The sequence below is a fragment of the Chrysemys picta genome, chromosome 2 (assembly GCF_011386835.1).
Source record: "Chrysemys picta bellii isolate R12L10 chromosome 2, ASM1138683v2, whole genome shotgun sequence".
Lineage (NCBI taxonomy): Eukaryota > Metazoa > Chordata > Testudines > Emydidae > Chrysemys > Chrysemys picta.
Genome location: NC_088792.1, coordinates 195,729,677 through 195,741,230, shown reverse-complemented (window position 1 = coordinate 195,741,230; position 11,554 = coordinate 195,729,677). Strand labels below are relative to the sequence as shown.

At 38.3% G+C, this 11,554-nt stretch overlaps 1 protein-coding gene across 2 annotated transcripts in view; it reads right to left on the bottom strand.

Annotated features, from left to right (window-relative positions):
• Window positions 1-4,480: 4,480 nt before the first annotated feature.
• CD226 (CD226 molecule) overlaps window positions 4,481-11,554 on the bottom strand; it is a 50,577-nt gene continuing 43,503 nt past the window's right edge. For both annotated transcript variants that reach the window (XM_005281484.3, XM_065585182.1), the window contains exons 5-7: window positions 10,050-10,161; window positions 8,976-9,036; window positions 4,481-5,385 (exon numbers count right to left, since the gene is read on the bottom strand). In XM_005281484.3, the coding sequence (XP_005281541.2) occupies window positions 5,248-5,385; window positions 8,976-9,036; window positions 10,050-10,161 (311 nt within the window). In that variant the 3' untranslated portion in view covers window positions 4,481-5,247. The remainder of the gene's footprint in view (window positions 5,386-8,975; window positions 9,037-10,049; window positions 10,162-11,554) is intronic.

Sequence of the window (11,554 nt, the reverse complement as noted above, 5' to 3'; positions counted from 1 at the left end):
TGACTAGATTTTGGAAATATTCAATACAACATTTTGTTCAGAACCTTCAAAATTAGGAAATCAAACCGCCATGTGTTTGAGCAAAGCGTGGCAGATTTTACTTACCCAAAGGTCCATATTTTCCAGCATTGATGAGCTATCTAAATTTTTCCAGGTATATCTTAGCTTGTGGGAGGTAGACACCTGAGATGCTTTCTTCTGAGAACGGATTAAAACATCAGGTAACATTTTCACATGCATCTGAATGCTTTAGGAGACTACGTTCCATTTTCAGAAGTGAGTAACACCTGGTTATGAACCAAAGCTGGTTCAGCACCTATCTCCTATTGATTCCAATGGCAGCTAGGCATGTAACCTGCTTCAGTGCTTTTGAAAATATGACAATTTGTTTATCCACATCTGTAGGTGCCTAAATACCATAGACAATCTCGTAGTTAGCAACAGAGGGTCCTGTGGCACCTTTAAGACTAACAGAAGTATTGGGAGCATAAGCTTTCGTGGGTAAGAACCTCACTTCTTCAGATGCAAGACTTCTTGCAGTGAGGTTCTTACCCACGAAAGCTTATGCTCCCAATACTTCTGTTAGTCTTAAAGGTGCCACAGGACCCTCTATTGCTTTTTACAGATTCAGACTAACACGGCTACCCCTCTGATACTTAATCTCATACTTATACTCTTAAATGCCTAAGTCACTTTTGAAAAAATGGGACTTAGGAGTCTCAATCATGTAGATGTTTCTGAAAATTTTACCCATCATCTAAATAATTCTATGAGCAGGGTTTATATTGGGAGCCTGAATTATTCAGGTTGGTGTCCAACTAGACATAAAACATGTAAAAGGAAATGTGCACATTTCTAAAATTTCACAATTTCATCATTTTTAACAGCTCAGTGGTGTTAATTTCATAATTAATTAATAGATTTAAAATAAAATTTCTCAGAACATGGAGAGAGTCATCTTGCTACCCAATGATCATTAAAGACGGGAGCTAACAATTAGATTTAATTGGAGAAACAAGGCGTTTGCAACTAATTGTAGCCCTGGTATAAACAAATACAACTCCATTGAATTCAGTGGAAGCATTTAAAGCCTGAGTTTCCTCTTACTTATACCTGTGTAACTCAGTGAGGTACATGGTAACTCTGCTGGTGTCAATCAATGTCACTCCTTGGACTTCAGTGAAGCATCGCCACATGACAATCACTTAGCCTAATGAGTTAAATAGAACTTCAGGGGTGTAAAGTAGATATGAGAAATAATCTGCCTCATGGTTTCCAGAAGTTTTAAGACTATAAATAATCTTCACCCTAGGATCTGTTATTTGAAACAGTTTCTTTTCATAGCTCAGCCCAGACCTTTCCCCAAATCCCAAGTTCCCTGCCTGACAATCTTTCAAGCACAACCTAACATACACTTATAGCTCCCTCTTCTCCCCCTCTCAGCAACAAACCCTCCAGACGTTCCTTCACACCTCCAACTACTAGCGGACAAAATGCGCTCTGCTGGGCAGGAGAGAAAGGAATAGCCAAGAGGAACAGAAAGTGGGAAGTTATGATGGAGGCCTTGGCAGGATGCAGATTAGTTATTGTCTTTAAAACACATCAGCATTTTTTTTAAGAATAAAGAAAGCTAAAGGAAATATTTCAATATAGCATCTCAATTCCCTGCTATACTATCTACCCAAAGCACCTTAAAGTGGGAGTTCAATCCTCTTTCTATGTTTCATGAACCAGGAAGATGGCTGTCTCTGCAGGGTGAAGTGCTGCCAGAATAGGCCAATTTCAGATACTATTTTACTTTGGAGGACTCAGTTTTTCAAGAGACATGTATTTAAGTTTAAAAAGTTTCATAATGCCATCAATTACAGGACTTCTCCTTTAAACGTCTCTCTCCTTGTGTACAACATACATGCATATAACTAGCCATAGCACGTTTAATGCGTCATTGAAGAAAAGCCATTTTTTCCCTTTCTTAAAAGCTTCTATGAGTATAATTCCAGTTTTCTGCTAAGAGTTCCCTTAATTAAAGATTAACAAATTAAATATTTCTTTTGTTTAATGAAAATATGCTTTATCCTGTAAGCTTTATTTATTTAAGTAATGTTTCTGGAGCCTGGGGTTGTTTGGTTATTTTTAAATAAGTAATGCTGTAACAGCCTTCAGTAAATTCCACAATCTGGCTGCTGTTTGGGGTTTGTTGTTATCTTTGTGGGACATTGATTTTTTTAAAACTGTTTTAAGCTGTAGAGAGAAATCACACTTATTTCAATCATTATTTGCAGTGTTTATCATTGCTATTTTACTGCTCAAAAGAGATTGCAAAATTTAGTTGCATACTTTTGCCCTAGAGGAAATAAGCACCTGTAAAAGGAATTGCATTTCTTACATTTGCTAAGGATGTAATTTGGTCCTATTATGTGAAATTCTGAGCTTGATCATCTAAGTCATAAATAGTGCCCTATGAGCTGTCTGACTTCAGAGTGGGTACCTAGAACACTAATTTAAAACAATGCACATTTTGCCACAGACAGTCCCTCAAGCCACACTCATACATTTTAAGAGGTTTTAAATCCCACTCCCCTAACTGCTGTGCTCTTCACCTTCAGTGATTGCCATTAGAAAAATAAGCACTGGCCAACAGTTACTCCACAGTGGTAGCAAAGTTTTTCCCTATATTTAGAAAAGAAACTGTCTGTTGGCAATGTTGACGTATTAATGACAACTTGTGCACACACACACACACATATATATATATGTATGTATCTCCAAGCCAGGCTCTTTAGTCTTAAGAGATTTTTGTAACTTACTGATTTTGCTGCCAGTTTAGGATATTGACAAGGTTGTATTTTTAATGGTGTCATTTGGGGTTCAGCTGCTGTTCACTGATATAGCTTTACAATAATGGTACAAAATTAAGCTGTTGCTTGGTCTGTTTATTGGAAAGGATTAATATATTACTTTTATTATGCTATGTGTGATGTGTTGACACAATTTTCCCTGTATACAGTCTTCCTAGAAGCAAAACATCTATGGAATTTGAATTAAAATAGATTAAACAAAATGCCAAGATGTGCAGTATAGATTTTTTCCCCTAATATCTGGAAAATGTTCAATTATTTTGAAAAACAAATGTACACAGAAATGTTATAATGGCCTCAGATACCATGTCAAGGAAATATCAAGGACACTTACCAGAAACAAACCAAAATAAACTGATCCTATAGCTATTCAGGTTAAAAAAAATCCCCATCTTTTCACCCTCAGTAAAAACAACTCTTTAGACTAGTATGGATGCACTATGAACGAAAACTCTGCTTCTAAAAAAACAGGGGGGGCACTACCAACTTTGTGGTTGTTATATCTTGAGGCATCCGGAGCTCTGACCGGGAAACATAAATCTAGTGGAATTCATTATATTAACAGCTTGGCATTTGAATATAAATGGGATCACCAGATCTAGGTTAGAGAAAAGGCCGCTGATACAGGGTTCTACTTGTAATTCTGTGCACAATTTGCAATGATCTGGTATGACGTGATAACTCAGGTAAAAAAAAAAAACCAACCCAACTTATTAATAGTACATTTCTGCGTATCCTCATCAATATGATGCAATTTCATCGTTCATGTGCTAACATTTCCTAAATCCTTCAGTCAGTGGAAAAAAATAAAAGTACCCCTTATGATGTGTATAGGTATTTGTTGAGTAGTACACAGATCCAAAAGAAAAAGAGAGAGATGTTTTCTAATGGTGTTTGACATGGTAAACAATGAAACTCTTCAATGCTAGGTTTGAAGGAATTTTTAGTCTTACAACACTTCAATTTAGCTGAAGTGTAGGCTAGCTGCACAATGCTGTGATCCTCCCTAGTAGCTTGGGACACCCATGTCCACATAATGACCAGAAGAATCTAGACCACTGTTTTCTTATCCACATGAAAACAGCCTTCTGTCGGAAGAGGCTAACTATAATGTGCTTTTAGCTTTCAGGCTGCTGTCAATGCTCTTTCCCTGCCAAACTCAATGGAACTGGTAACTAATGCTTAGGCAGAATGACGTTAACTTTTTTCCCCTTTCCAGAAATATTCAAGTTCAATACCACTTTCACTAATGTTTAAAGAGAAAGGGAGCACCAGCCCAAGCAGACATGACTAATCAGCCGGACATACAGTATACGGTATGTTGAGGCACTATAGTATGCAGCTGTATGTGACTATTAGTCTTCATGATAGCACTCACTTACCTGGATTCCTCCTTCATGTTAAAGTGACTGTCCTGCGCACACCTAGAGACATTCCACTAAAAGCACTTGTGTAAAGGGCCAACAGGATGCGTAGACCCTAATTCTCAGGTCTGCCTTCTGGTTTTGTTTGTTTGTTTCTTTCTATTATTGTGCATTTTCTTCTGCAGGTTCCTGCAGAATATATACACATATATGTATGTGTATGTATACATATCATTTTGTAAGTGTTCTTAATCATGCTTTTTTCTTCTGCTTTGCCTCATTTATTCCTGTATCCTCCTGTTCTCATTTATTTTTTGTGCAACCAAACCTTATAATAAATTATTATTAAATATAACTTGTCAGTGACTGAGTCTTTGTGTTTTGTTTTCACCTGAGTGTGTTGCTGTGCCTCAGGGCCAGATTTCTTTCTTTTTCTCAACCATAAGGACCTGAGTGACTGCTAGAGCATCTTGTCTGACCATTGAGAGGGAGGGATGGTGAGCTCCATGAACCCTTCTTATTCTGGGCAAGAGGAAACCTGATGTATTTGATCTTGTCACTTCACATGCAGGTATTATGTTACCAGTGGGCAAAAACAGTTTCATTCTGCTGCCACTCTATAAAGCACCCAATATAAAGTGCCACTGCAGATGTTAAATACCTGGATCTAGACAGAAAATAACACATTTTCCCTCTGCTTCACTCGTTCATATAAACTTTCAGGATGAAATTCAGACCTGGTGTAGGCAGATGCAGTTCCAGTGCCATGGGAGGTACACCAGCTCTGAATTTGGCCTCTTAATTTATTCCCTCCCTCCCTGCCAAAATGATTGTTTAAAATATAAAGTCTCAGAAGATGTAAATTATAGACAAACAAATAATCTCTTGCTGCACTGATAAATCAAAGTCACTTAGCTGATGGAGACTAAAAAAAATAAAGGTCGTCTGGTACAAAGAAAATAAAGCCTATGCTCCAAAGCCTGTACTTCTACGTTGGTTATTTTATTCAGACACGAGAAGGAAACTCATGTTCTTGTCTTAGGTTTGCGTGAGAAGTCTCTGTAGTTGATATAAATCTCGTCCATCGCCCCAGATACTGATGCTACGCCTCTTCTGTTGTTTGGTGCGCCACAAAAGTTGGATCTTCCATAACTGTTACTGGGCTAGAAGAACATAAAGCAATTAAAAAATGTCAACCGTGAACTGCAAATCAGTGGTTCATTAGAGAGCCACGCTTTATTTCATCAAGGGAGGTGCTCACAATTGAGCTAAAGCTCAAGAGCTCCTGTTGGTGTTGGACTCTGGATGCCCTCGGAATAACAGTAATAGGAATGTCAGAAAAATGCAGAAAAGCTGTTTGAGCCCAGATCTCATTTACAGCACTAGAAGATAATGCAGTAGTGAAGGTAAGGTTGGAGAGAACAGAGATGGGAGGAGGAACCTGGAACAAGTTGGTACTTTTAGTATTCTGAACATTTCAAACAGTTCCAGAGTTTTCTCATAACATCTAGGATAGGGCTGACAAGCAATTAAAAAAAAAAAATCACACTGTTAAAAAAAATTAGAGTATTAGAATACCATTTATTTAAATATTTTTGATGTTTTCAGATATATTGATTTCAATTTCAACAGTGTACAGTGTTCACTTTATATTTATTTTTCATTAATTTTTGCACTGTAAAACTAAAAATTTTATTTTTCAATTCACTTACTATAAGTACTGTACTGCAATCTCTTTATCATTAAAGTTGAACTTACAAATGTAGAATTATGCACAAAAAATAACTGCATTGAAAAATAAAACAAATGTCAAACTTTAGAGCCTAAAAGTCCACTTTTTGTTCAGCCAATCGCTCAGACAAACAAGTTTGTTTACATGTGCAGGAGACAGTGCTGCCCACTTCTTGTTTATAATGTCACCTAAAAGTGAAAACAGGCATTCTCGTGGCACTGTTGTAGCTGGCATTGCAAGATATTTATGTGCCAGTTACGCTAAAGATTTGTTACAGCCCTCGCTCCCCTGCCGCCTGGGGCTGAAGCCCTTTGGCTTCCCTCTGGCATGGGGCGGTGGGGCTTGAACAGGCTCAGGCTTCGGTCTCCTCTCCTGGATTTGTGTAGTAATTTTTGTTGTCAGAAGGGGGTCGCAGTGCAATGAAGTTTGAGAATCAACCTTCTACTCATAGCATCTGACTTAGATAATGAAAATTAACATGCATTGGTCTGCACTGCTTTGGATTGTTATCAAGCAGAATCCATCATAAGCATGGATGCATGTCCTCTGTAATGGTGGTTGAAGCATGAAGGGACATATGAATCTTTAGCACATCTGGCACGTAAATATCTTGTGACTCTGGCTACAACAGTGCCATGAGAATGCCTGTTCTCACTTTCAGGTGACATTGTAAACAAGAAGCAGGCAGCATCATCTCCTGCAAATGTAAACAAACTTGTTTGACTGAGCGATTGGCCTTACAAGAAGTAGGACTGAGCCCTTTCAGGCTCTAAAATTTAACATTGTTTTATTTTTGAATGCAGGGGGTTTTTTGGACATAATTCTACATTTGTAAGTTCAACTTTCATGATAAAGCGATTGCACTACAGTACTTGTATTAGGTGAATTGAAAAATATTATCTCTTGTTTTCTTACATTACAAATACTTGTAATCAAAAATAAATGTAAAGTGAGCATTGTATACTTTGTATTCTGTGTTGTAATTGAAATCAATATATCTGAAAATGTAGAGACCATCCAAAAATATTTAAATAAATAGTATTTTATTATTGTTTAACAGTGTGCTTAATTGCGATAAATTTTTTTAATTGCTTGACAGCCCTACTTTCAGCCCTTCTCCCCTCCCCAAACTTGACACTTCTCTCCAGCTGCCAAAATCCCCTCTCAAAGTCTCTGACTATAGCTAGAAATGCAGCCCAAGATTTCATCAGAAAAGTCTGATCACCCAGCAAACCAGAATCACATAATTTTGCCCAGAAATAGCAATCGCTACTGCAATTCCTCCCTTCGTGAGAGAAGAAAGGCTGAGAAAAAAGGGCCAGATTCTCACCCAGTGTAGGCCCACTGCCTTCAATGGAACTCCTCAGATTTACACCAGCTGAGGATCTGGTCCAGAGTGTTTAAGTGCTAATCGGTAAAAAAAAATGAGCCAAGGTAGTTGCTATGTCTCACTCATTTCCAAAATAAAAATAAACCAAAAAACCCAACAACTTTTGTCACAAATACAAATATACTTCATTATAGGATCAAGTAGCAGGGGAAACTAGGCTGCTATTCAAATCATAGTTCTCAAATAATTTCAAATGGTCTATAGTAGATAGCTAAAAACAACTGCACGATTCGTCCAGTCTTAAAAAACCTGTGATTCCTCATGCATTAATTGCTTTATGAACTAGGTTGTTCTTAAAGTGGGAATGGGTCCCACTAGGGCTTCTTAGCACAGAAAAAGGGAAGATTTCTGAGTGCAGGGATTTCCCTGAGGCCTGTACTCCCATTACAGCCTGCTTCACTCTTCTTCTGATCAATATAAGACAGAAGGGAGGCAGCGAAGACTAGGAGTACAGATGGAGTTTTAAAGAAATCTCTACCATGCAACTCTTAGTGCCTTCATATACAAGCTGGTGACTGGCAGGAGCAGGAAGAGACTCCCACACTCACTGAGAAAGATTACATAGTGTTCAGCAGGAAAGATGGCAAAGGTGGCTTTAGGAGCCAGGACTGAGGGTCAATGAAGAGGAAAGGCAGGAGCAGAATTAATTTGGCACCCTTCCCTCATCTTAGCATTCTCTATAAAAATGTATATTATATTAATTATATTTATATTATATAATATCATATCATAAGGAACATAAATAAGTATTAGTGTTTGGGTCTCACCTCTAAAGAACAAAAAAGAGGGAGGGAAACCTCTGAAAATTGGGTATCTGCCCTACAAAATTAGAGTAGGTGAACTCACATCTCACCCCAAAACATAGCACCTAAGTTCTCCTGTTACGCTTCTCCCATGGCAGAAGTCCTGCATACATATGCAAAATGCTTAGGTATTACTTTTAAGACAAACTGAAGATGTATCAAGTAATAGAATGAACCAAGGTTACCTTTAGTTTCCAAAATGAAACATGCATGCAGCATATGGAGGAATGATGGGGTTAGCTTTCAAGCCCAAAGGCAAATTCTTTGCAATCATATCTAACATCTTATATCACAGAAGAATCACTGCCAAAATAGTAAGCACTTTGATGTTTAATACTGTCAAAGTCCTTAACAAATATTAACTAACCCTTGCAGCACTCCTCTTAAGCTAGCAATCCATTTTTATTCAAGGAGAAACAGAAATTCAGAAAGATATTAAAGCCATATTTTCACACATGGGAGCTCAAAAATCAGCCCACAAATCCATATTTAGGACAAATACACAGGGCCTGATTTGGAGATTTGCTGAGCATCTGCAACTCCCATTAACTTGAGAATGGTGGCCTGCATGATTAGCCCATAAACAGGATTAGAACTCAGGAATTCCTGGTGCTTGGATCAGTGCTCAGACCACTACACCATGCTGTCTCTTACAAGTGTGAGCATATTTCAGGGAGAAAGTGAAAAAAGCACCAGTAGTAAGAGTACAATCTAAAGTGCAAACTGCAGAAAGTACTGTTTTTACGTTGTCACATTTAAATTAGTCAGAAAAGACAGACAAAGAAAAAAATTCTGCAAAAAGCAAGTAGTTTTTTTGGCCAGTCTTACCCGGGTCTGAGTAGAGTACAGGGCTTTCGACAGGGCCTTCATGATCCTTCTCCTTTTCTTTCTGGTGACACACATTCATTAGGAATGTTACAGTGGAAATGCACATTTACATAGTTTAGCAGATTAATTCTAGCACCATAGATCTGTACGATAGTATCAGTACAAAAATAATAACCAAAAAAGGTTTAAAAGGCCATCTAGCATCTTGGGATTTTGCTTCCCAGGGAGAACTAGAAATGAGAGAGATAATGGAGGGCTGGGTTTACCTTCTTATTCAAACCAAAAGAAAGAACAAACTCCAGTCAGCCTCTCCTCTGGGTATCTAGGCAGCTTAGTGTTTCTGTGTCTGAGTTATAGACTATAACCTACTTGACTTTGTCTCTTATAGTGCTGAGCACAAAATTGGGACATAAATAATACATTTAAAAAACCAACCCCATTTCAGGTGAATGTAAAGACATATTTGCCAATTAGCTAAAATGACCTTTTTTCTAAAAATGCTTTTTATTGGGGGCGGAGGGGGGGGGGGGATGTCTCATTATTTTGTTGCTGTTGTTTCTGCCACTTCAACAAAAAACAAAGACATAAAATCTAGGTTCAACATCTTTTAGTCATTTGGTAGGGGATGCAGTAAACTTGGGGGAATGGCGGGAAGGCATTCAAGTGGGAAATAAATTCAGAACTTAATCCCTTAGCATGTAATCACAGAGCATGCTAGTTGTGGTTTATGTCATGAAAGCATTTCATAGGCGCATGAAGATTAGAACATGTTGACATTTTTCAGAATTTGAAATTCAATTTTTTTTAAAAATTAGGAAAATCTTGAAACATTCACAATGTTTTCTACCAGCTATAGCATCAGAATTTTTCCAGTGTTGACATTTCAAATTTCCAGTAAAAGGGGTAAATTTTAAAAAATTGCTACATTTCCACACCCCATTTTAAAAAAAACAATTCTAAAGAGGATGTTAGAGTATTAGCAGTAATGTCAATGGCAGGCTATCCAGTATGAGGTCCTTGAGACTTTAGAGCTACTCGGTGTCGTTAAGGAATTGGATCTGTTATTCTGCTTACTTTTTACGATAAACAGCGGTGACGCTGATGATCAGTATGGTGACCAGTAGTAATAATGAGGCAGCAGCCCCTCCAGCAATGAGCAAAATATGCCAGTGATGATCCAAAGTTGCTAGAAGATAATAATAAAGATCATCAATAGTTTGAAGAGGCATGAATTCTTCACGTTCCACTAAGGTTCAAATCAACAGTTATATGAATAAAAACATACTCAGTGAAAGCTAATGGGGAAAATGAGACTGGCCCTCCCCCCCGCCCCACAGGACCCAAGAGCAATTCTTCACTGTCACCTTTGTTTCTGGGGTTCTCAGCAGAGTTTACATTGATATCACAAAAGGCGAGAGACCACAATACAGAGATAGGGACTAAACAATGCATCACATAGCTTATTTTTTTCCCCCACTGAGGAAACCAGAGTCTGATATCATGGACAAGATCTCTTCAGATACGACATGCTAGTTTGTGTAAAAGTTATTGCAGAAGCAGATATGGCCTATGGTTTTACTCTACAGAGGTTATCTTAAACAAATAGTCCAACAGTCTCTCAAAACTCAGCCTCCTGGGCCTCATGACTGAAAACAACCAACAGCTTTGTCATCTCTTCAGAGACCCCAAAAAGGTTGCCACCGTCAACATCACATCGTCAACATTTGCCAACAGATAATACTACACAATCATGCCAGTTATTTCCTATGCTAACTATAGGGGAAACTGTTTTAACAAGCATTTCCACAAAAATGTGTCCCCTCAACCTATGGTAGTTCCCATGTCCTGGGGCTTTTGTTTGAAGAAAGGTTGGAGAACCTATTCATCTGTTCTACTATTTAAACAAAGACACTTTCTGAGAACCATAACCAAGGTGAGAAGCACTTAATCAAAATTATGTTAGACTTCACTTTCCTTGAAATGTTTAGATTTTATTTCTGAAAATCTTACTGGGCCAGACCCAAACTGTAGCCAAGGAGCACTCAAATGGCCAACTAGAGGGGGCAAAGATGGTTTTAAGACACATATGTACTCCCCCAATCCTGGGACCGCCCTGCACACAATTTATTTATATAGTTCCCGTCATCTGAGCACCACAAATGATAATATATTCTCACAACACTCCTGACAGGTAAGAAGTGATTATCCCAATTTTACAGATCGGAAAATTGAAGTACGGAGGGGAAGTGACTTGCCCAGGGCCTCCCAAAAACTCTGTGGCAGTCTCAAATCTCTTGAGTCTCAGTCCAGTGTTTCAGGGGGGAGGGATAGCTCAGTGGTTTGAGCATTGGCCTGCATAACCCTGGGGTTGTGAGTTCAATCCTTAAGGGGGCCATTTAGGGATCTGGGGCAAAAAAATTAGTTGGGGATTGGTCCTGCTTTGAGCAGGGGGTTAGACTAGATGACCTCCTGAGGTCCCTTCCAACCCTGATATTCTATGATACAACTATCCCTCTTCAGTACTGTTTACTACACACACAGTAGTTATACTGAATAGAGTTTCTCACATTCTTGATACT